The 26,819-nt window shown below is 53.7% G+C and overlaps 2 protein-coding genes across 3 annotated transcripts in view; one reads left to right on the top strand and one right to left on the bottom strand.

Moving 5' to 3' along the window:
- BBOF1 (basal body orientation factor 1) overlaps nt 1-22,205 on the top strand; it is a 56,563-nt gene extending 34,358 nt beyond the window's left edge. For both annotated transcript variants that reach the window (XM_088447506.1, XM_088447505.1), the window contains 3 exons: nt 14,088-14,192; nt 14,483-14,551; nt 21,996-22,205. In XM_088447506.1, the coding sequence (XP_088303632.1) occupies nt 14,088-14,192; nt 14,483-14,551; nt 21,996-22,149 (328 nt within the window). In that variant the 3' untranslated portion in view covers nt 22,150-22,205. The remainder of the gene's footprint in view (nt 1-14,087; nt 14,193-14,482; nt 14,552-21,995) is intronic.
- Nucleotides 22,206-24,701: 2,496 nt separating this feature from the next.
- ALDH6A1 (aldehyde dehydrogenase 6 family member A1) overlaps nt 24,702-26,819 on the bottom strand; it is a 35,750-nt gene continuing 33,632 nt past the window's right edge. Inside the window, exons 11-12 of the mRNA XM_088447502.1 lie at nt 25,280-25,378; nt 24,702-25,065 (exon numbers count right to left, since the gene is read on the bottom strand). Of these exons, the coding sequence (XP_088303628.1) occupies nt 24,961-25,065; nt 25,280-25,378 (204 nt within the window). The 3' untranslated portion in view covers nt 24,702-24,960. The remainder of the gene's footprint in view (nt 25,066-25,279; nt 25,379-26,819) is intronic.

Genomic DNA, 26,819 nt, shown 5'->3' with positions numbered 1-26,819 from the left:
TCCTGGCACACTGACCTGCTGCACCAGCACATCTCTTCCTGGCACACTGACCTGTTGCACCAGCACATCTCTTCCTGGCACACTGACCTGCTGCACCAGCACACGTCTCCCTGGCACACTGACCTGCTGCACCAGCACACGTCTCCCTGGCACACTGACCTGCTGCACCAGCACATCTCTTCCTGGCACACTGACCTGCTGCACCAGCACATGTCTTCCTGCACACTGACCTGCTGCACCAGCACACTGTTTGGCCCCCCTGAATATTATCCCACTGCACCCATTAGGAAACTGTACCACTGATCCTAAGACATGTCCAACTGGAAATTCGTAGCACTGCGCCCGCCAGAGGTCCCAGAGGGTAATTCTCCACTGCACCCACCACACAGCCCCTCAGCAAGGAAACTGACTGGATTCACCTCACTTCTCCTGAATAACTTGTTCACTCTGCGCCGAACACATCTCTTCCTGGCACACTGACCTGCTGCACCAGCACATCTCTTCCTGGCACACTGACCTGTTGAACCAGCACATCTCTTCCTGGCACACTGACCTGCTGCACCAGCACATCTCTTCCTGGCACACTGACCCGCTGCACCAGCACATCTCTTCCTGGCACACTGACCTGCTCCAAGAGCACATCTCTTCCTGGCACACTGACCTGCTGCACCAGCACACGTCTTCCCGGCACACTGACCCGCTGCACCAGCACATCTCTTCCCGGCACACTGACCCGCTGCACCAGCACACGTCTTCCCTGCACACTGACCTGCTGCACCAGCACACCTCTTCCCTGCACACTGACCTGCTGCACCAGCACACGTCTCCCTGGCACACTGAACTGCTGCACCAGCACACGTCTCCCTGGCACACTGACCTGCTGCACCAGCACATCGCTTCCTGCACACTGACCTGCTGCACCAGCACACGTCTCCCTGGCACACTGACCTGCTGCACCAGCACACATCTCCCTGGCACACTGACCTGCTGCACCAGCACATCTCTTCCTGGCACACTGACCTGCTGCACCAGCACATCTCTTCCTGGCACACTGACCTGCTGCACCAGCACATCTCTTCCTGGCACACTGACCTGCTGCACCAGCACATCTCTTCCCTGCACACTGATCTGCTGCACCAGCACATCTCTTCCTGGCACACTGACCTGCTGCACCAGCACACCTCTTCCTGGCACACTGACCCGCTGCACCAGCACACCTCTTCCCGGCACACTGACCCGCTGCACCAGCACACGTCTTCCCGGCCCACTGACCCGCTGCACCAGCACATCTCTTCCTGCACACTGACCTGCTGCACCAGCACATCTCTTCCTGCACACTGACCTGCTGCACCAGCACACGTCTCCTTGGCACACTGACCTGCTGCACCAGCACATCTCTTCCTGGCACACTGACCTGCTGCACCAGCACATGTCTCCCTGGCACACTGACCTGCTGCACCAGCACACGTCTCCCTGGCACACTGACCTGCTGCACAAGCACACATCTCCCTGGCACACTGACCTGCTGCACCAGCACACGTCTCCCTGGCACACTGACCTGCTGCACCAGCACACGTCTCCCTGGCAGACTGACCTGCTGCACCAGCACACGTCTCCTTGGCACACTGACCTGCTGCACCAGTACATCTCTTCCTGGCACACTGACCTGCTGCACCAGCACACGTCTCCCTGGCACACTGACCTGCTGCACCAGCAAACGTCTCCTTGGCACACTGACCTGCTGCACCAGCACACGTCTCCCTGGCACACTGACCTGCTGCACCAGCACACTGACCTGCTGCACCAGCACATCTCTTCCTGCACACTGACCTGCTGCACCAGTACATCTCTTCCTGGCACACTGACCTGCTGCACCAGCACACGTCTCCCTGGCACACTGACCTGCTGCACCAGCACACGTCTCCCTGGCACACTGACCTGCTGCACCAGCACATCTCTTCCTGGCACACTGACCTGCTCCAAGAGCACATCTCTTCCTGGCACACTGACCTGCTACACCAGCACACGTCTCCCTGGCACACTGACCTGCTACACCAGCACACGTCTCCCTGGCACACTGACCTGCTGCACCAGCACATCTCTTCCTGCACACTGACCTGCTGCACCAGTACATCTCTTCCTGGAACACTGACCTGCTGCACCAGCACACGTCTCCTTGGCACACTGACCTGCTGCACCAGCACATCTCTTCCTGGCACACTGACCTGCTCCAAGAGCACATCTGTTCCTGGCACACTGAACTGCTGCACCAGCACATCTCTTCCTGGCACACTGACCTGCTGCACCAGCACACGTCTCCCTGGCACACTGACCTGCTGCACCAGCACATCTCTTCCTGGCACACTGACCTGCTGCACCAGCACATCTCTTCCTGGCACACTGACCTGCTGCACCAGCACATCTCTTCCTGGCACACTGACCTGCTGCACCAGCACATCTCTTCCTGGCACACTGACCTGCTGCACCAGCACATCTCTTCCTGGCACACTGACCTGCTGCACCAGCACATCTCTTCCTGGCACACTGACCTGCTGCACCAGCACATCTCTTCCTGGCACACTGACCTGCTGCACCAGCACATCTCTTCCTGGCACACTGACCTGCTGCACCAGCACATCTCTTCCTGCACACTGACCTGCTGCACCAGCACACGTCTCCCTGGCACACTGACCTGCTGCACCAGCACATCTCTTCCTGGCACACTGACCTGCTGCACCAGTACATCTCTTCCTGGCACACTGACCTGCTGCACCAGCACACCTCTTCCTGGCACACTGACCTGCTGCACCAGCACACGTCTCCCTGGCACACTGACCTGCTGCACCATCACATCTCTTCCTGGCACACTGACCTGCTGCACCAGCACACGTCTCCCTGGCACACTGACCTGCTGCACCTGCACACGTCTCCCTGGCACACTGAAGTGCTGCACCAGCACACGTCTCCCTGGCACACTGACCTGCTGCACCAGCACATCTCTTCCTGCACACTGGCCTGCTGCACCAGTACATCTCTTCCTGGCACACTGACCTGCTGCACCAGCACACGTCTCCCTGGCACACTGACCTGCTGCACCAGCACACGTCCCCTTGGCACACTGACCTGCTGCACCAGCACATCTCTTCCTGGCACACTGACCTGCTACACCAGCACACGTGTTCCTGGCACACTGACCTGCTGCACCAGCACACGTCTCCCTGGCACACTGACCTGCTGCACCAGCACACGTCTCCCTGGCACACTGACCTGCTGCACCAACACACGTGTTCCTGGCACACTGACCTGCTCCAAGAGCACATCTCTTCCTGGCACACTGACCTGCTGCACCAACACATCTCTTCCTGGCACACTGACCCGCTGCACCAGCACATCTCTTCCTGGCACACTGACCTGCTGTACCAGCACATCTCTTCCTGGCACACTGACCCGCTGCACCAACACATCTCTTCCTGGCACACTGACCTGCTCCAAGAGCACATCTCTTCCTGGCACACTGACCTGCTGCACCAGCACATCTCTTCCTGGCACACTGACCTGCTGCACCAACACATCTCTTCCTGGCACACTGACCTGCTCCAAGAGCACATCTCTTCCTGGCACACTGACCTGCTGCACCAGCACATCTCTTCCTGGCACACTGACCTGCTGCACCAGCACATCTCTTCCTGCACACTGACCTGCTCCAAGAGCACATCTCTTCCTGGCACACTGACCTGCTGCACCAGCACATCTCTTCCTGGCACACTGACCTGCTGCACCAGCACATCTCTTCCTGGCACACTGACCTGCTGCACCAGCACACGTCTCCCTGGCACACTGACCTGCTGCACCAGCACACGTCTCCCTGGCACACTGACCTGCTGCACCAGCACACGTCTCCCTGGCACACTGAACTGCTGCACCAGCACACGTCTCCCTGGCACAATAATAATAATAATAATAATAATAATAATGAGCATTAGAGAGATATAATGGATGTAACTGATGTGCACCAGCACATCTCTTCCTGGCACACTGACCTGCTCCAAGAGCACATCTCTTCCTGGCACACTGACCTGCTACACCAGCACACGTCTCCCTGGCACACTGACCTGCTGCACCAGCACACGTCTCCCTGGCACACTGACCTGCTGCACCAGCACATCTCTTCCTGCACACTGACCTGCTGCACCAGTACATCTCTTCCTGGAACACTGACCTGCTGCACCAGCACACGTCTCCCTGGCACACTGACCTGCTGCACCAGCACACGTCTCCTTGGCACACTGACCTGCTGCACCAGCACACGTCTCCCTGGCACACTGACCTGCTGCACCAGCACACGTCTCCCTGGCACACTGACCTGCTGCACCAGCACACTTCTCCCTGGCACACTGACCTGCTGCACCAGCACATCTCTTCCTGAAACACTGACCTGCTGCACCAGCACACGTCTCCCTGGCACACTGACCTGCTGCACCAGCACATCTCTTCCTGCACACTGACCTGCTGCACCAGCACATCTCTTCCTGGCACACTGACCTGCTGCACCAGCACATCTCTTCCTGGCACACTGACCTGCTGCACCAGCACACGTCTCCCTGGCACACTGACCTGCTGCACCAGCACATCTCTTCCTGCACACTGACCTGCTGCACCAGTGCATCTCTTCCTGGCACACCGACCTGCTGCACCAGCACACGTCTCCCTGGCACACTGACCTGCTGCACCAGCACACGTCTCCTTGGCACACTGACCTGCTGCACCAGTACATCTCTTCCTGGCACACTGACCTGCTGCACCAGCACACGTCTCCTTGGCACACTGACCTGCTGCACCTGCACACGTCTCCCTGGCACACTGACCTGCTGCACCAGCACACGTCTCCCTGGCACACTGACCTGCTGCACCAGCACACGTCTCCATGGCACACTGATCTGCTGCACCAGCACACGTCTTCCTGGCACACTGACCTGCTGCACCAACACACGTGTTCCTGGCACACTGACCTGCTCCAAGAGCACAGCTCTTCCTGGCACACTGACCTGCTGCACCAACACATCTCTTCCTGGCACACTGACCTGCTCCAAGAGCACATCTCTTCCTGGCACACTGACCTGCTGCACCAGCACATCTCTTCCTGGCACACTGACCTGCTGCACCAACACATCTCTTCCTGGCACACTGACCTGCTGCACCAGCACATCTCTTCCTGGCACACTGACCTGCTGCACCAGCACATCTCTTCCTGCACACTGACCTGCTGCGCCAGCACATCTCTTCCTGGCACACTGACCTGCTGCACCAGCACACGTCTCCCTGGCACACTGACCTGCTGCACCAGCACACTTCTCCCTGGCACACTGACCTGCTGCACCAGCACACGTCTCCCTGGCACACTGACCTGCTGCACCAGCACACGTCTCCCTGGCACACTGACCTGCTGCACCAGCACATCTCTTCCTGGCACACTGACCTGCTCCAAGAGCACATCTCTTCCCGGCACACTGACCTGCTGCACCAGCACACCTCTCCCTGGCACACTGACCTGCTGCACCAGCGCATCTCTTCCTGCACACTGACCTGCTGCACCAGTGCATCTCTTCCTGGCACACTGACCTGCTGCACCAGCACACGTCTCCCTGGCACACTGACCTGCTGCACCAGCACACGTCTCCCTGGCACACTGACCTGCTGCACCAGCACACGTCTCCTTGGCACACTGACCTGCTGCACCAGTACATCTCTTCCTTTCACACTGACCTGCTGCACCAGCACATCTCTTCCTGGCACACTGACCTGCTACACCAACACACGTCTCCCTGGCACACTGACCTGCTGCACCAGCACACGTCTCCCTGGCACACTGACCTGCTGCACCAGCACATCTCTTCCTGCACACTGACCTGCTGCACCAGTACATCTCTTCCTGGAACACTGACCTGCTGCACCAGCACACGTCTCCTTGGCACACTGACCTGCTGCACCAGCACATCTCTTCCTGGCACACTGACCTGCTCCAAGAGCACATCTGTTCCTGGCACACTGAACTGCTGCACCAGCACATCTCTTCCTGGCACACTGACCTGCTGCACCAGCACACGTCTCCCTGGCACACTGACCTGCTGCACCAGCACATCTCTTCCTGGCACACTGACCTGCTGCACCAGCACATCTCTTCCTGCACACTTACCTGCTGCACCAGCACACATCTCCCTGGCACACTGACCTGCTGCACCAGCACACGTCTCCCTGGCACACTGACCTGCTGCACCAGCACATCTCTTCCTGGCACACTGACCTGCTGCACCAGCACATCTCTTCCTGGCACACTGACCTGCTGCACCAGCACATCTCTTCCTGGCACACTGACCTGCTGCACCAGCACATCTCTTCCTGGCACACTGACCTGCTGCACCAGCACATCTCTTCCTGGCACACTGACCTGCTGCACCAGCACATCTCTTCCTGGCACACTGACCTGCTGCACCAGCACATCTCTTCCTGGCACACTGACCTGCTGCACCAGCACATCTCTTCCTGCACACTGACCTGCTGCACCAGCACACGTCTCCCTGGCACACTGACCTGCTGCACCAGCACATCTCTTCATGGCACACTGACCTGCTGCACCAGTACATCTCTTCCTGGCACACTGACCTGCTGCACCAGCACACCTCTTCCTGGCACACTGACCTGCTGCACCAGCACACGTCTCCCTGGCACACTGACCTGCTGCACCATCACATCTCTTCCTGGCACACTGACCTGCTGCACCAGCACACGTCTCCCTGGCACACTGACCTGCTGCACCTGCACACGTCTCCCTGGCACACTGAAGTGCTGCACCAGCACACGTCTCCCTGGCACACTGACCTGCTGCACCAGCACATCTCTTCCTGCACACTGACCTGCTGCACCAGTACATCTCTTCCTGGCACACTGACCTGCTGCACCAGCACACGTCTCCCTGGCACACTGACCTGCGGCACCAGCACACGTCCCCTTGGCACACTGACCTGCTGCACCAGCACATCTCTTCCTGGCACACTGACCTGCTACACCAGCACACGTCTCCCTGGCACACTGACCTGCTGCACCAGCACACGTCTCCCTGGCACACTGACCTGCTGCACCAGCACACGTCTCCCTGGCACACTGACCTGCTGCACCAGCACATCTCTTCCTGGCACACTGACCTGCTGCACCAGCACATCTCTCCCTGGCACATTGACCTGCTGCACCAGCACACTGTTTGGCCCCCCTGAATATTATCCCACTGCACCCATTAGGAAACTGTACCACTGATCCTAAGACATGTCCAACTGGAAATTCGTAGCACTGCGCCCGCCAGAGGTCCCAGAGGGTAATTCTCCACTGCACCCACCACACAGCCCCTCAGCAAGGAAACTGATTGGATTCACCTCACTTCTCCTGAATAACTTGTTCACTCTGCGCCGAACACATCTCTTCCTGGCACACTGACCTGCTGCACCAGCACATCTCTTCCTGGCACACTGACCTGTTGCACCAGCACATCTCTTCCTGGCACACTGACCTGCTGCACCAGCACACGTCTCCCTGGCACACTGACCTGCTGCACCAGCACACGTCTCCCTGGCACACTGACCTGCTGCACCAGCACATCTCTTCCTGGCACACTAACCTGCTGCACCAGCACATGTCTTCCTGCACACTGACCTGCTGCACCAGCACACTGTTTGGCCCCCCTGAATATTATCCCACTGCACCCATTAGGAAACTGTACCACTGATCCTAAGACATGTCCAACTGGAAATTCGTAGCACTGCGCCCGCCAGAGGTCCCAGAGGGTAATTCTCCACTGCACCCACCACACAGCCCCTCAGCAAGGAAACTGACTGGATTCACCTCACTTCTCCTGAATAACTTGTTCACTCTGCGCCGAACACATCTCTTCCTGGCACACTGACCTGCTGCACCAGCACATCTCTTCCTGGCACACTGACCTGTTGCACCAGCACATCTCTTCCTGGCACACTGACCAGCTGCACCAGCACATCTCTTTCTGGCACACTGACCCGCTGCACCAGCACATCTCTTCCTGGCACACTGACCTGCTCCAAGAGCACATCTCTTCCTGGCACACTGACCTGCTGCACCAGCACACGTCTTCCCGGCACACTGACCCGCTGCACCAGCACATCTCTTCCCGGCACACTGACCCGCTGCACCAGCACACGTCTTCCCTGCACACTGACCTGCTGCACCAGCACACCTCTTCCCTGCACACTGACCTGCTGCACCAGCACACGTCTCCCTGGCACACTGAACTGCTGCACCAGCACACGTCTCCCTGGCACACTGACCTGCTGCACCAGCACATCGCTTCCTGCACACTGACCTGCTGCACCAGCACACGTCTCCCTGGCACACTGACCTGCTGCACCAGCACACATCTCCCTGGCACACTGACCTGCTGCACCAGCACATCTCTTCCTGGCACACTGACCTGCTGCACCAGCACATCTCTTCCTGGCACACTGACCTGCTGCACCAGCACATCTCTTCCTGGCACACTGACCTGCTGCACCAGCACATCTCTTCCCTGCACACTGATCTGCTGCACCAGCACATCTCTTCCTGGCACACTGACCTGCTGCACCAGCACACCTCTTCCTGGCACACTGACCCGCTGCACCAGCACACCTCTTCCCGGCACACTGACCCGCTGCACCAGCACACGTCTTCCCGGCCCACTGACCCGCTGCACCAGCACATCTCTTCCTGCACACTGACCTGCTGCACCAGCACATCTCTTCCTGCACACTGACCTGCTGCACCAGCACACGTCTCCTTGGCACACTGACCTGCTGCACCAGCACATCTCTTCCTGGCACACTGACCTGCTGCACCAGCACATCTCTTCCCGGCACACTGACCTGCTGCACCAGCACATCTCTTCCTGGCACACTGACCTGCTGCACCAGCACACCTCTTCCTGGCACACTGACCTGCTGCACCAGCACACGTCTTCCTGGCACACTGACCTGCTGCACCAGCACATCTCTTCCTGGCACACTCACCTGCTGCACCAGCACACGTCTTCCTGGCACACTGACCTGCTGCACCAGCACATCTCTTCCTGGCACACTGACCTGCTGCACCAGCACATCTCTTCCCGGCACACTGACCTGCTGCACCAGCACACATCTCCCTGGCACACTGACCTGCTGCACCAGCACACATCTCCCTGGCACACTGACCTGCTGCACCAGCACATCTCTTCCTGGCACACTGACCAGCTGCACCAGCACATCTCTTCATGGCACACTGACCTGCTGCACCAGCACACGTCTCCTTGGCACACTGACCTGCTGCACCAGTACATCTCTTCCTTGCACACTGACCTGCTGCACCAGCACACGTCTCCCTGGCACACTGACCTGCTGCACCAGCACACGTCTCCCTGGCACACTGACCTGCTGCACCAGCACACGTCTCCCTGGCACACTGACCTGCTGCACCAGCACACGTCTCCCTGGCACACTGACCTGCTGCACAAGCACACATCTCCCTGGCACACTGACCTGCTGCACCAGCACACGTCTTCCTGGCACACTGACCTGCTGCACCAACACACGTGTTCCTGGCACACTGACCTGCTCCAAGAGCACATTTCTTCCTGGCACACTGACCTGCTGCACCAGCACACGTCTCCCTGGCACTCTGACCTGCTGCACCAGCACACGTCTTCCTGGCACACTCACCTGCTGCACCAACACACGTGTTCCTGGCACACTGACCTGCTCCAAGAGCACATCTCTTCCTGGCACACTGACCTGCTGCACCAACACATCTCTTCCTGGCACACTGACCTGCTCCAAGAGCACATCTCTTCCTGGCACACTGACCTGCTGCACCAGCACATCTCTTCCTGGCACACTGACCTGCTCCAAGAGCACATCTCTTCCTGGCACACTGACCTGCTGCACCAGCACATCTCTTCCCGTCACACTGACCTGCTCCAAGAGCACATCTCTTCCCGGCACACTGACCTGCTGCACCAGCACATCTCTTCCTGCACACTGACCTGCTGCTCCAGTGCATCTCTTCCTGGCACACTGACCTGCTGCACCAGCACACGTCTCCCTGGCACACTGACCTGCTGCACCAGCACACGTCTCCTTGGCACACTGACATGCTGCACCAGTACATCTCTTCCTGGCACACTGACCTTCTGCACCAGCACACGTCTCCCTGGCACACTGACCTGCTGCACCAGCACATCTCTTCCTGGCACATTGACCTGCTGCACCAGCACATCTCTTCCTGGCACACTGACCTGCTGCACCAGCACACGTCTCCCTAGCACACTGACCTGCTGCACCAGCACACGTCTCCCTGGCTCACTGACCTGCTGCACCAGCACACGTCTCCCTGGCACACTGACCTGCTGCACCAGCACATCTCTTCCTGGCACACTGACCTGCTGCACCAGCACATCTCTTCCTGGCACACTGACCTGCTGCACCAGCACACGTCTCCCTGGCACACTGACCTGCTGCACCAGCACATCTCTTCCTGGCACACTGACCTGCTGCACCAGCACATCTCTTCCTGGCACACTGACCTGCTGCACCAGCACAACTCTTCCTGGCACACTGACCTGCTGCACCAGCACATGTCTCCCTGGCACACTGACCTGCTGCACCAGCACATCTCTTCCTGGCACACTGACCTGCTGCACCAGCACATGTCTTCCTGCACACTGACCTGCTGCACCAGCACATCTCTTCCTGTAATACACTGTGGGCCCGATTCAGAGATGCACACTAAACCGATGTTTAGCATACATCTCCGATGTTTTGGGGCCTGCATTTGTGTAGGGTACTGAGATCTCGCTGACAGGGCCCGATTCAGTAAGGATTAGCCATTACGCCACCGCAGCACAACATAAGGATGCCCCCCTTACCTTACACACATCCGTAATGTTTTGCAAGACTGCAACACCATCGGTAACATGGAGTACCATCGCAGCCTCACGCTCACTTACACAAGCTCTGACCTTACTCAGGAATTGCTAACTTCAGCGCACGTTATCAGGCCTCAGGCTGCGTAGGGCATCGCATTGGTTAATTTATGCACGTTATCAGGCCCCTGCAACATTGTGCGAAAGCACTGGCACGCCTGCGTTTCTCCGACCACTCCCCGTCATCACCCACAAACAGCACTTCCTGTTAATCATTCTGTGATGGGTCTGTGTAGTCACCGATCGCAGACCAGATCGCAGTGGCCAGTTCGCGCACTGCAATGCATGCAACAATCGGTTGATTGCGTGCGTATTAGTTACTGCGATCCTTGCTGAATCAGGCCCACAGTCCCCACTAGCTGCGGCATTATTGCCATGCTGTGACATTGTAGGGGTGGTGCCGGGGCGTGTCTGGCCACCATTCCCAGAAATCGGAAATGTCACCCCCGTTATCCAGGAGGGACGAGGCCAGGGTCTGTGCCAGAGGATACAGATTTCCTGGCCTCATAAGTGACCTGGCGCCGGGCCAATGAAGCAACCACTGTGACCATCGGTCGCAATGGTGATCCAAAGCAGCATCTACGGACGCTGCACTCTGATCTTGCAGATGCAGTAAGGAGGTGGCTGTGGGCCTGATTCAGAGCCGGACGCTATATGCGGATAGTCGTTCTAAAAAAGGGGCCGGCTATTTAAATTGAGCGCTCGCTTATTGCGGTTTGTTGACGCCTCTATGTCTGAGCGAGCGAGCGAGCGAACGAAAAATGCACTCACTATTTTGTAAAGACGCCCCTTTGCCGTTCGCATCACCCGTCATCTCCGGTATTTATTTGATTAATTGGGTACATCGAAAGTCATCATTCCTACCGCAATCACTACGAGCAGTTCAGGCTAAAAGACAACCAAGTGACGTGGTCGATGACGCTCCTTTACTAATTATGAGCTCTCATTAAACGCCCTTTTTACTGTTAGGCACGCCTGCGTTCGGATCTCCACTCCCCCGTTTTCAAGCACCTTCCCGTTACCACCCACACACGGTACATTCTGTCAAATTAGCAGCCCCTCGCTGTTTTGCGAGCGCATGATTTCTGACCGCAATGACTGGTTGGCTCATGCGCATTACGACCCATACGTATGCGCAGTTGTGCGAACATCGCTCAGAGCGAACGAGCAGCCGCTTACGAGCGGCTCTGAATCAGGCCCTGTGTGCGGCTGTGCAATACCGTCCATCTTTCAATCAAGCCCTGTGTTACTGCACCAGCACACGTTTTCTCACTGCACCCACCATGCCTGTCCAGGGTAATTATCTCACTGCACCCACCGTGCCTTCCCAGTGTAATTATCTCACTGCACCCACCGTGCCTTCCCAGTGTAATTATCTCACTGCACCCACCGTGCCTTCCCAGTGTAATTATCTCACTGCACCCACCGTGCCTTCCCAGGGTAATAAACTCACTGCACCGACCATGCCTTCCCAGGGTAAGAATCTCACTGCACCCACTGTGCCTTCCCAGGGTAAGAATCTCACTGCACCCACCGTGCCTTCCCTGGGTAATAATCTCACTGCACCCACCGTGCCTGCCACAGGTAATCTCACTGCACCCACCGTGCCTTCCCAGGGTAAATCTCACTGCACCCACCGTGCCTGCCCAGGGTAATAATCTCACTGCACCCACTGTGCCTTCCCAGGGTAAGAATCTCACTGCACCCACCGTGCCTTCCCTGGGTAATAGTCTCACTGCACCCACGTGCCTTCCCAGGGTAAGAATCTCACTGCACCGACCATGCCTTCCCAGGGTAAGAATCTCACTGCACCCACTGTGCCTTCCCAGGGTAAGAATCTCACTGCACCCACCGTGCCTTCCCTGGGTAATAATCTCACTGCACCCACCGTGCCTGCCACAGGTAATCTCACTGCACCCACCGTGCCTTCCCAGGGTAAATCTCACTGCACCCACCGTGCCTGCCCAGGGTAATAATCTCACTGCACCCACTGTGCCTTCCCAGGGTAAGAATCTCACTGCACCCACCGTGCCTTCCCTGGGTAATAGTCTCACTGCACCCACGTGCCTTCCCAGGGTAAGAATCTCACTGCACCCACCGTGCCTTCCCAGGGTAATCTCACTGCACCCACCGTGCCTTCCCAGGGTAAGAATCTCACTGCACCCACCGTGCCTTCCCAGGGTAAGAATCTCACTGCACCCACCGTGCCTTCCCAGGGTAATAATCTCACTGCACCCACCGTGCCTGCCCAGGGTAAGAATCTCACTGCACCCACCGTGCCTTCCCAGGGTAAGAATCTCACTGCACCCACCGTGCCTTCCCAGGGTAAGAATCTCACTGCACCCACCGTGCCTGCCCAGGGTAATAAACTCACTGCACCGACCATGCCTTCCCAGGGTAAGAATCTCACTGCACCCACTGTGCCTTCCCAGGGTAAGAATCTCACTGCACCCACCGTGCCTTCCCTGGGTAATAATCTCATTGCACCCACCGTGCCTGCCACAGGTAATCTCACTGCACCCACCGTGCCTTCCCAGGGTAAATCTCACTGCACCCACCGTGCCTTCCCAGGGTAAGAATCTCACTGCACCCACCGTGCCTTCCCAGGGTAAGAATCTCACTGCACCCACCGTGCCTTCCCAGGGTAAGAATCTCACTGCACCCACCGTGCCTTCCCAGGGTAAGAATCTCACTGCACCCACCGTGCCTGCCCAGGGTAAGAATCTCACTGCACCCACCGTGCCTTCCCAGGGTAAGAATCTCACTGCACCCACCGTGCCTTCCCAGGGTAATAATCTCACTGCACCCACCGTGCCTGCCCAGGGTAAGAATCTCACTGCACCCACCGTGCCTTCCCAGGGTAAGAATCTCACTGCACCCACCGTGCCTTCCCAGGGTAATAATCTCACTGCACCCAGCATGCCTTCCCAGGGTAATCTCACTGCACCCACTGTGCCTGCCCAGGGTAATAATCTCACTGCACCCACCGTGCCTTCCCAGGGTAATCTCACTGCACCCAGCGCTTCTCTTCCAAAAAACTGTCCCAGACAGATCATGGGCTGTATTTGTGCCGTAGGTCTCATCTACAGACTGGGAGAGTTGACATTGCGGATCTAACATGGGAGCAAAAGGAGAAAGTTCTGCGGCTGCTGTTTGCAAAGATGAATGGTTCAGTCATCAGGTCAGTGGCAGCTTTCACTGAGAGACCCCAGGATAATGGTACAGACTATCCAAAAGTAACTGGAAGATGTATAATCACCATGTAATGTGTACGATGGCATCGTCGCTCAGTGCCTTGTTCCGGATTATTTGCAATTAGTTCTTTTCAATTATTTTGCCTATGTGCCCATTTAAAAGGTTTGACAACATTAAGTTGTCAAAATAAGTGAGAATGATGCCTGGGTCATCCAATGAGCATCTGGCAGGGCATGCTGAGAGTTGTAGTTAAAGGCTTACTGTATCTTCACCTAGGAAAAGGACTCCTGGATGGAGAAACGCGACGGTCCCAGCAGGCAGGACGGAGAAAGATCATCGTTCCAGGTGAGGGACCTATTCCTACACCAACATGGGGGTGGGGAAGTGCAGCAGCCCCCTGGACGTATCTTAGGTCAGCGACCGCTGGGACATTATAGAGATAATTGTAAAACATTAAAAACTAATTTTTAGAAACACAGAGACCCCTCACCCTGTATAGATGCAGAATTAGTGCTTCCGCCACAGATTGTGACTGAGACCTACTGTACCACAGAGGCAGAGTATAGGGTGAGACTCAACGGGCTGGATGTAGAGCTGGACATGCTGGGCCTGAGTTGCATGCATGCGTCCAGCTGGCGGAGTTGCGATCATGGTGCAAGGCATACGCATGGTCTCAGAAATGTGCTTGAGCATACCTGCGCAGTTACAGGGATGTGGCTTACACACGCACGGAAATGTTATGGGCGTGTCGTTGAAAATAGTTGTGTACAGGGACGCTCAGCCGCTTACATAGGAGGCCATACTAGGACAGGTAAATTGCACCTGCCATAGGACTTGTACAAGTCTCTATGGTGCAAACAATGGTAGAGTCGCCTACGGATGCTGGCAGTGGGCGTCCCCTGTACTTATGCATTCGGATGTACATCAGGGAGCGCTTTGTAGTGGCATTTGCATAAAGTTGTAGACGTGTGACCCATATGACTCATAATCCACCCGATTCTATCTTGCGTGCTTTTGCTCTGCGAAAGCCCATAATACCGACGCACGCATATGCTTCTATGCAGACTTGGGGCGGTATTCAATTGTTTTGCCCCTTTATGCGCCCGACAAGAGCTATTCAATTGTTGCTCGCGTCGGGTGCGATCAGCTGCCAGCGTACCATTTGGGCGAAAAGTGACCTGTATGGGTGCCCAAATAACACTTTTCGCGATCAGGTTCGAAAAACATCAAAAACTTTGAATAGCGCCCCGCAATCTCCTGTCACTTTAGACGGAAGTTCGGGCGCGCTATAACTATTGAATACCGCCCTTGTAGACATTCCACACACCCCTGCCTGCCCCTGCAGAGGCGGATCGGCAGGAGGGAAGGGGTGTTCTAGCATTGGCTGACTACAGTAGGGACGTGTTAATGCAAATTCTGTAGTACATGTGCACACAGGTGCTCGTGATTAGGACCTTCTCATGAACCGCTGCGGAGGTGTACGTATCCCCAGCTGTGTTACCATACAGAGGCTACAGCAGGAGACAGATTGAGAGCACGTAAAATGGCTTAAGAAAATATAGAAAAGGGAAGGACGTCATCAATGTATCAGGATAATATAGCTACTTCTTCGGGAACAGTTAGATAATCTGCCTAACTGGCACTGTGGTTCTAAAAGTGTCCATGGTTTAGGAAAGAATAGAATAAGCCACTGGGTCCTATTATAAAATACCCTAATGCAGGAGATAGTACTGATATATCTCGCAGTTCGGCCCTATGTACTAAGCTAACTCCCCGGAGTTTAGCACCGTTATGCTATCTTCACATGGTGTTAGCTGCTTTGTGCCTACGAAGGCATAATCGCAGGAGGAGGAGCTTCTGATCCGTCCCTCAGCAGGCTCCTCCCATCCAGGTAGATCACACCTTCCACGTGCTGCACAGCAGTAATGCCTGAGTAACGCCAATCATTAACATGGAAAAGTTAATGAAACACATAGGTCATCAGCCATTATAGCATTTCATCAGAAACATGAACATAGGCGGTTATTCAGCAATGCAGCTTTGCAATTACGTCCTTGCAATAATGCAAATGCAGCAGGAGGTGTAGGACACCCCAGCACTGCGACGGAGGCTGGCATCACCAGTGCGACCATCGGTGGTCGCAAAGGTGGATGGCGCCGGGCCGCCGGCCAGCTGAGTAAGGCTCAGCTTACTCAGGCTGGCCAGCTGGCAAGCCCAGGACACTGTCGGTCGACGCAGTCCCTGGGCTTGCCACGCCCCGTTTCCGGGAACGCCGGCCGTCCCCGGCCCCACACCTTAAATGCCTCTGTCTGTCAATCAGGTAGGCAGAGCCATAGAATGGTCTGCCTGCGACTACACAGGACCCATTCTGCAAACTCGCAGAATGGGTCCTACTCTCACGACTATGCAGGGCACACTCCCTGGTCTCGCAGGCTGACAGGTCCCGGCCAGGCTGCAATAAGATTCAGCTACCGCAGCCTGGCCAACAAGGGTCAATTATCACTACCGATGGCCGCTCCAGACTGTTACCTCGGTCACAGCGCTGGGATTGCAGATGTAGCAGGTGGTGTCCTACACCTTCTCCTGTATTTGTTATGTAACAAGGACCGAAATGCAAAGCTGCTTGTGCGCACCCCTCCCAATGACTAATCATGCACTTGGAGGGTTTTATATAGCATCATTTGGCCTATAATGACGTCAGTTTTCAGGTCATTTTATGTAAAAAGCTCAAAAATTGGGTGGGGACATGTATTTTGGGGGTGTTGTATTGGTGGTAAAGGGGTTTTTGAACTTGCAGATGGTAGTTTCGAGCATTTTTTCCTAATATTTTTGAAAAATCACATATATAGGCTATAAATAGATCAAATATAGAGGCTTTCATTTGGTAACAACTCTGGTTTTTTATCATTTTTCCACTGTTAAAAGTTAATTGGCAGGTTTTTACCTTTCTTTATGAAGAACCTAAAATATACTGCTTATGGCCACTAACCGCATCATATAAACGGTTAGCCAGTCTTTTTCATGCACTTGCCCCAGGTCACGCTCTGTAGCATTACAGCGGGAAGCATTTTCTAATTGTATAGCAATAGTCGAGTCTGCCATCAGAAATTGTGGGGCCTGGGACTGACAAAATCGGCAGGACCCCCCACCCTTCCCCCGCTACCTTATTCCTACAAAAAAAAAAAGTGGCCAAAAATATCAAGCCTACCCAGGGGCGTCTAAAGAGAGGAAGGGGCACGTGTGCACTCCCCGTGCGGGGCCCCCTCCTCTCTCCGCGGTGGCCGGCAGCTGACTGATGCGGCTGGCCAGCCACTGGAGCATGCGCATGCGCAGAACACTGGAAAAATGGCCTCGGCGGCCATTTTCCGGTGTTCTTAGCAGCGCTGAAGCGGGACCACGGACAGGTGAGTTTAAAATAATACGGGTGCAGGGTGTGCGGTGCGGGGCCCCCCTGGACCTGGGGACCCGGGGGCCCGTGTACCCCGCACACACTGCACCCATTATAGATACACCACTGAGCCTACCCTCTTCTGTGTCCTGCCTCCCCACTCGCTCACAGGCACAGCACAGCCCGCCAGCAGCACATTTAAACTTACCTGCTTCCGGCTGTGTGTGCCACTGCCGTCTCCTCGGCTGAATCCGGGGCATTGCCGCGCCTGCACAGTCGTGTTGCCAGACAGACCGAGGCTGTTAGAGCTAATCTGATCTGACGGGAACCTGCTGCTATCCGTAAACAAAAATGACAGGGGGGATGCTTTCTGCCAAGTGCCCGGGGTCCAGGACTCCAGTCCCGGCAGTCCCCCCCTCAATGACGAAATCTTAACACATTTAATTGAATTCCCCCCCATAGTTCACCCAAACTTTCGTTCAGTAAGTGCCCTGGCCTCCACTACACACACTGTCATGTATAAGTAAAAGCAGCAAGTAATTCCTCATAGAATAATCTCATTCGGTTTCTAAACTCCTTTCAGGTTCCTGATATATATTCTGTACAACTTTCGTGTAAGACCTCCTTATTGTATGAAGCTGTTGGGACTCCGTTTATGCTGGACGGACCGTACATATTGACTGTACATAATTGATCAATCACATATATATATATATATATATATATATATATATATATATATATATATTGATGATCAATATTTAATGTTTAATAGTGCTTGGATAGTATTTTTTCACATATCCAGCGCTGTTAATTTCTTTTTTTTGTGTAACGTTAGTTGGGTGGGATAAGTGGCTCCCTGTGACAGCCACAGCCAGGGCTGTATCACTAGCACCATTAGCGGCTATACAAGTCTCTGGGTGAATGCAGATAATGTACTATAAATAGTGTAAGGTCAGTTTAGTGGGATAAGTGGCTCCCTGTGACAGCCGCAGCCAGGGCTGTATCACTAGCACCATTAGCGGCTATACAAGTCTCTGGGTGAATGCAGATAATGTACTATAAATAGTGTAAGGTTAGTTTAGTGGGATAAGTGGCTCCCTGTGACAGCCGCAGCCAGGGCTGTATCACTAGCACCATTAGCGGCTATACAAGTCTCTGGGTGAATGCAGATCATTTACTATAAATAGTGTAAGGTTAGTTTAGTGGGATAAGTGGCTCCCTGTGACAGCCGCAGCCAGGTCTGTATCACTAGCACCATTAGCGGCTATACAAGTCTCTGGGTGAATGCAGATAATGTACTATAAATAGTGTAAGGTCAGTTTAGTGGGATAAGTGGCTCCCTGTGACAGCCGCAGCCAGGGCTGTATCACTAGCACCATTAGCGGCTATACAAGTCTCTGGGTGAATGCAGATAATGTACTATAAATAGTGTAAGGTCAGTTTAGTGGGATAAGTGGCTCCCTGTGACAGCCGCAGCCAGGTCTGTATCACTAGCACCATTAGCGGCTATACAAGTCTCTGGGTGAATGCAGATTATTTACTATAAATAGTGTAAGGTCAGTTTAGTGGGATAAGTGGCTCCCTGTGACAGCCGCAGCCAGGGCTGTATCACTAGCACCATTAGCAGCTATACAAGTCTCTGGGTGAATGAAGATCATTATCCTTTATATAAATAGTGTTAGGTCAGTTTAGTGGGAGAAGTGGCTCCCTGTGACACCCGCAGCCAGGTCTGTATCACTAGCACCATCAGGGGTTATACAAGTCTCTGGGTGAATGCAGATCATTTACTATAAATAGTGTAAGGTTAGTTTAGTGGGATAAGTGGCTCCCTGTGACAGCCGCAGCCAGGGCTGTATCACTAGCACCATTAGCGGCTATACAAGTCTCTGGGTGAATGCAGATTATTTACTATAAATAGTGTAAGGTCAGTTTAGTGGGATAAGTGGCTCCCTGTGACAGCCGCAGCCAGGGCTGTATCACTAGCACCATTAGCAGCTATACAAGTCTCTGGGTGAATGAAGATCATTATCCTTTATATAAATAGTGTTAGGTCAGTTTAGTGGGAGAAGTGGCTCCCTGTGACACCCGCAGCCAGGTCTGTATCACTAGCACCATCAGGGGTTATACAAGTCTCTGGGTGAATGCAGATCATTTACTATAAATAGTGTAAGGTTAGTTTAGTGGGATAAGTGGCTCCCTGTGACAGCCGCAGCCAGGTCTGTATCACTAGCACCATTAGCGGCTATACAAGTCTCTGGGTGAATGCAGATTATTTACTATAAATAGTGTAACTGGCAGCCTCACTGGTAATAGAGGCCAGACATACTATAAATAGGGATGCAATAGCCACGATAGAATAATTACTACCAGAGCTGATTATTCATTAATAAGGACGACTGTTAGACAGCACCTATGAAGGGGTTTCCTGTATACTGGATCAGTGCGTGGTCATTATTCTCTGACATATTAGGCCTGATTCAGAGACGCATGCAGCGACATCCTTGTTTGCGTACTGCGCCCCAATCGCACCTGCAGCTTTATGCTAATGGCACTACAAAGCCCTTCCCCTGTGTAAAAGCGTGCGTCTGCATGTGCAAGGACCTTCTATGCATGCCACATTGCCCTCTAGTGTGTAAAACTGCAAACATATAACCCCACCCGCCAGCGGTGCACATGGGATTAGTCACACAAGTAATATAGCCCCGCCCTCCAGCCAGCCACCTGGGATTAGTCCCACAAGTAATATAGCCCTGCCCGCCAGCCAGCCGCCTGGGATTAGTCCCACAAGTAATATAGCCCCGCCCTCCAGCCAGCCACCTGGGATTAGTCACACAATATAGCCCCGCCCTCCAGCCAGCCACCTGGGATTAGTCACACAATATAGCCCCGCCCTCCAGCCGGCCACCTGGGATTAGTCACACAATATAGCCCCGCCCTCCAGCCAGCCACCTGGGATTAGTCCCACAAGTAATATAGCCCCGCCCTCCAGCCGGCCACCTGGGATTAGTCACACAAGTAATATAGCCCCACCCCCCAGCTGGCCACCTGGGATTAGTCACACAATATAGCCCCGCCCTCCAGCCAGCCACCTGGGATTAGTCACACAAGTAATATAGCCCCGCCCCCCAGCAGGCCACCTGGGATTAGTCACACAAGTAATATAGCCCCACCCCCCAGCTGGCCACCTGGGATTAGTCACACAAGCAATATAACCCCGGCCCCCATCTGGAATTAGTCACACAAGTAATATAACCCCGGCCCCAAGCCAGTTACCTGGGATTAATCCCCCCAGGAGCATTTAGGGTCAAGTTGTCTGGAAACATCCTGACTGACATTGAGGGATACATTATACTGCCTCTCTCCTATGGTGGAGACAATGGGCCTCATTCAGAGGTAGGCGGAGGATGCAAGCGGTCGCTCAGAAAATGGGCGGCTGCTTGCATCCTGACCAGCCGCCTCTGTTTCGGTCATTAGGCTGTGGGTTAACACCCACAGCTCTAACGACCGCTAGGGTGATGGCCACGATGGTCATTGACCATCGTGACCATCGGGGCTTACGACGAGACCCTAGGGTAGGGTCTCACTTGTCGTAAGCCCCGGAGAGCTTCTGGCTCTGTCAGAGCCAGAAGCTCTCCACTGACATCACTAGTGATGTCAGTGGGGCCTCCCCCAAACGGCAGGCATTCCCATGGGAACGCCTCCGTTTGGGCTGCCACCCCCCCGGCCCTCCTTCCAAACGGGGCGAGCTGTCAATCAACATTGACAGCTCGCCCCCTTTGGAAAGAGACCCGCTACGACCGGCACCGTCGGTCGTAGCGGGTCTCACGCATGCGCACGAAGGAGCCGGCTCCCTCGTGCGCATGCGCACTAGACAAACATCGAGGCGGCCGTGCGGTCGTAGACCGTACGGACGCCTCTGAATAAAGCCCAATATGCTGAGCGGTTATCAGCAGAACAATGGATCCTAATGACCTATTTACAGAATGTTTGCATTTCAGGTTTTATTCAGAACGTAGAACCCAACAAATCTATTTCATTCTACACGTGATGTAAATAATGTTCTGGATGAGAGAGGAAGCATACTTCTACCACTGTCACACAGGAAATAGCCAGAAACTCGGTTGTTACCCAGCATTTGATGCACAGGTGTTTTTGTGCCGGTCCCAGTCTGTACACCCTTTCACACAGAAAAGCTAATTCCTGGGTCAAGCATTTTCTACCCGGTAATTGCAGATCAACCCCGGGTATTTCTTCTGTGTGAAAAGGGCCAACCAGGTGTCAATGCCCAAGGACTTCCACCCTGGTTTTCTGTGTGAAAGGGGGTATTCGATAGAAACTAGCCATATGGGGTCACCGACTTATCCTGGCTGTCATGTAATCACATTTATTTTTACCCAGGGAACGTGTGGAAATGGCAGAGAGCACCAGCACTGTATTCCTTACTCAACATGTTCCAGACCAGCCGGGGACTAGTGTGGTGCTACCAGATATCCACGCGTTGCAAAATGTCAGGTTATTGGCTGAGAGACCGCATTTATCAGAGACCGCCTGAGATCACCGCGTCTGTATTACACATGGTGACCGGCCTCTTCCTGTACCAGCAAAATAAAGGTGTTTATCTCACTATTTTCTCACATATGACATTCATCTGACTCTACAACAGGCACCAGGACCCTGAGGACACTGTGTGCGGCCTGTCCCACTTTCCTACTGATGGGAAACATCAACTCTTATCTGACTTGGGGGTCTCTTTACTAAGCAGTGTTAGGAGACAGAGTGAAAAGTGATAAGGTACCAGCCAATCAGCTCCTAACTGTAATTTCTCAAACACAGCCTGTGAGATGGCAGTTGATTGGCTGGCACCTTATCACTTCTCCTACACTGCTTAGTAAATAGACCCCTCAGTGTAAACTTCAACTGGGAGCCAGAAAAGGACATCGCCCAGGCTGTGGGAGGGCAGAGGTTCAGTACTATAATGTGGTAGAGGGAATCTAGAGCTCACATGAAGTGTTTGCAGGCACATGTGTCTTTATGCCAAAATACCACACAGGTGCTAATAATTTAGAAATATCAATGTTTTAAAGCAAAAAAAACAAACTAAGCAGAATAAAGCAGATACTGATCATAGGCACACGTGCGATGGTAGATGGAACAGTTCGGGTAATATGAAATAGTGGTTGCTCAGATCAACTTAATGGTCTTTCACAGGTGCTTGAAAAGGAGGGGTTTAATCTAGACTAGAAAAACAATATTTCCCACCACATTGCAAATACGCCAGCAATTAGATTTGAATACTACATAATAGAAATCCATGATCATAGCACCCACTTTGGGTCATATAATTGCATACGGTTATGCTACATGATAATAGCACATACATTAATATATCTAAGTTGAGAGCCAGCTCATCTGGAGGTACCCTAGAATCCTATGACCCAAAGAGGGTGCTATCATCATGTAGCGTTAGGGACACCAGTACAGAGACGCCTTGACACAGGCCGGTGCCTAATCCCATCTTTGCAAATATATGCAACAAAGATCTCTGAATTTATATTACCATGTAGTAATCACATCCTATTGCTGGTCTATGGCAATGTCCTGGGGGACATTATTTTTCTAATTAACAGTAAGGGGTCAATTCAGTTAGCCACGAAGGGGCTTGCCCTGCAAGTAAGTAAGCTATACCTCACACTGACGATAGCGAGGAGGGCAAGCTAAGCTGCCATTACAACGGCAACCTGCCCCCCTCAAGGGTAATTTAATTAGGTTTGTAAACAAAAAAAGGGTCTAATTCATAAGTTAAAGTGGGCCCAGATAGTGCCCATCAGTGCCATATATAACTCAGTAGCCTGCCCCTTTTTATTAAAACAACAATTATTTAAAAGGCAAAACCAACCTGGTTTTGCCTTTTAAATGATTGCCGCTTTAAAACAAAGCTGGCAGACCCGCTGGTATGTCACCGATGCCGCCATCTCACAGGATATTACATTTTCCTGCAGACCTCAGTCCAAATGAGAATCTGCGACACTGTTTGCAGCCCACAAGAGTCATCCAACCAACCTGGAGCAAATCTACAAGGGGGAATAGGCAAACATCACTCCCAACCAGCGTGCAGACACTACCCCAACACATGGCGATTCTATCAAGTACTACTCTGCAGGTGTTGAATACTTATGCAAGCAGAATAATTAGGAGTTTGAAAATGTACTGTAAGAGTCTACTGGCTCCCAGTCTGGAGCAATCTGCAAGTGTCATTTTTTAATACAGACTGAAATGTTGAAAATATATATATATATATATATTGTGTACTTTTGCAAGCCACTGTCATTGTCCCAATACCTAGATAAGACATTCTGGGCCTGATTCAGACCCGGACGCTATGCTGCGCTCGCATTGAGCGATTTTTCGCAATCTGCGCATGCGTATGAGTCATTGCGATGGGAAAGTGCTCGCCCGTAGCCCGCAGTCAGGTCGCTATTTTGAGTGACAGATAGTGCTGTTTGTGGGTGGTAACAGGGGAAGGTGCTTGTAAACGGGGGTGTGGATGTGCTAATGTAGGCTTTCCCGACCATCAGAACGGCGTTTAATGGGTGTGCATAATTAGCAAAGTAGCGTCATTACACACGTGACTGGGTTGTATTTTAGCCAGAACTGCTCACAATGTTGTGGTGGGAAAAGGCTACCACAAGCGCTGCGAGCAGCTCCGATGGCTCTCAATGTTCCCGATTAATCCTACAACTGCCGGAGATGACGTGTGTTGCGAGTGGCAAAGGGACGTCTTTATACAGGTGCGAACGCATAGTGCAGCCGCTCGTTATTACTTAGTGGGCAGCTTTACGTGACGCAGTGCGAGCGCATGATTTAAATAGCCGGCCCCTTTTAGCCAGCGAGCGGACGCAAATAGCGTCCGGGTCTGAATCAGGCCCTCTGTTCAGATTTGTTGTACAGCTGAATGCAGACTATACGGCGTTCTGTCGTCAGACATTTCTTCAGCTGGTTAAGTGTCCGGATGCAGCGTCCATCAGTGGGATTCCCAATGGGGAACATCTCCCCAGCAAGCGTCTATTCTGAAGTCAGAACTATATAAAAACTATATAAATAATATTGAGTGAATAATATCAGTAGCTGTTTTATTATCAACTATTTTTACCAGCTTTTTAGATAAAAATGTATGATTTAAATACAGAAAATATCTGGAGAGGTGATTAATATAGAGTCATTTCAGCACAGGCCTCGTGCATGTAACTCTACACATTCAGTGCCGGAGGCCTCCTGCAGCCGGGGGCCTGTAAGACAGGGGCTGGGGCCACAGACTCCTCCGCTACAGAGAGAAGTAGGAGATGGGTCAGTTCCATTGAATAACTTAGCGTCCCATGGTTGGCATCACCACGGCCGGGCTGCTCAGCGTGGCATCTTCTTCCTTCCACTGCGAGGTCACGGTCTTTAGCTGGGTGTAGAAATAAATCCCCTGCAGGGGCAGAAGGGGGGAGATGAGCCACGGAGTTCATGTCTCCTACAGAAATGCTTCTGCACAACATCTCACTATGAGTACGCACAGCTTATTTGTAATAAATAAGGAGATTCCTAAAACCTGGCCTGCAGAGCATATGCAGGAAGACAGAACGCCATTCTCTGTGACATTGAACTACAATACCCATCCTGCTCAGCCAGGGAGTTCATACCTGTTTGCCGTAGAAGTTGGTGTCCCCTCGGAAGGAGGCGCGAGATCCGGTGAAGGAGAACATGGGTAACGGCACCGGGATAGGCACATTGACGCCCACCTAGAAGAGTCACATTATTAGCAGCAGCCCCGGCCAGCTACGGTCACCCCTGGGGAATCTCCTACATCAGTGACGCCCACCTAGAAGAGTCACATTATTAGCAGCTGCCCCGAACAGCTACAGTCACCCCTGGGGAATCTCCTACATCAGTGACGCCCACCTAGAAAAGTCACATTATTAGCAGCAGCCCCGGCCAGCTACGGTCACCCCTGGGGAATCTCCTACATCAGTGACGCCCACCTAGAAGAGTCACATTATTAGCAGCTGCCCCGGCCAGCTACGGTCACCCCTGGGGAATCTCCTACATCAATGACGCCCACCTAGAAGAGTCACATTATTAGCAGCTGCCCCGGCCAGCTACAGTCACCCCTGGGGAATCTCCTACATCAGTGACGCCCACCTAGAAAAGTCACATTATTAGCAGCAGCCCCGGCCAGCTACGGTCACCCTGGGGAATCTCCTACATCAGTGACGGACACCTAGAAGAGTCACATTATTAGCAGCTGCCCCGGCCAGCTACGGTCACCCCTGGGGAATCTCCTACATCAGTGACGGACACCTAGAAGAGTCACATTATTAGCAGCAGCCCCGGCCAGCTACGGTCACCCCTGGGGAATCTCCTACATCAGTGATGCCCACCTAGAAGAGTCACATTATTAGCAGCAGCCCCTGCCAGCTACGGTCACCCCTGGGGAATCTCCTACATCAGTGACGCCCACCTAGAAAAGTCACATTATTAGCAGCAGCCCCGGCCAGCTACGGTCACCCCTGGGGAATCTCCTACATCAGTGACGCCCACCTAGAAGAGTCACATTATTAGCAGCTGCCCCGGCCAGCTATGGTCACCCCTGGGGAATCTCCTACATCAGTGACGCCCACCTAGAAGAGTCACATTATTAGCAGCTGCCCCGGCCAGCTATGGTCACCCCTGGGGAATCTCCTACATCAGTGACGGACACAGAGAGTGACTGGGACATTGGCTTAGGGCATAGGTGCAAGAAACCACACAGACTCTGTCCTTTATCTTACCAAGGACAAGGATCTCAGGGCTCAATTCAGCCACGCTCGATGCGTTCGCACGCAGCCAGCGTATGCAAATCCCGCAATCGCACAGCAAGGCATTAGTACGCCCACTTTGTCTTCTTGTGCGATCGTGGTGTCTAACTAGACCAGCCGGTCTTAAGGCGCCCACTAATGCACGTCATCTCCAGGAAGTGTACGCAACCATCGGATGCATACGCGGTGCTTGTGGCTGACCATACCCTACCGCTATCACTGCGAGCGCTTCAGTGTAAAATTCAACAAGTGACGTGTACTATGAAACTGCCTCTTAATTATGAACGCCTCAGAAATGGCGTTGAGACACTCAGGCGCGCCCGCTTTCGCACCACCACTCCCCAGTTTCCATCGCCATCCCTTGTCACCACCCACAAACGGCTTC

Source organism: Taudactylus pleione, unplaced genomic scaffold, assembly GCF_031769625.1.
Source record: "Taudactylus pleione unplaced genomic scaffold, aTauple2 ptg000433l, whole genome shotgun sequence".
NCBI classification, from domain to species: Eukaryota; Metazoa; Chordata; class Amphibia; order Anura; family Myobatrachidae; genus Taudactylus; species Taudactylus pleione.
The sequence above is the reverse complement of the archived record's forward strand: the minus strand, read 5'-3'. Positions and strand labels throughout refer to the sequence as shown.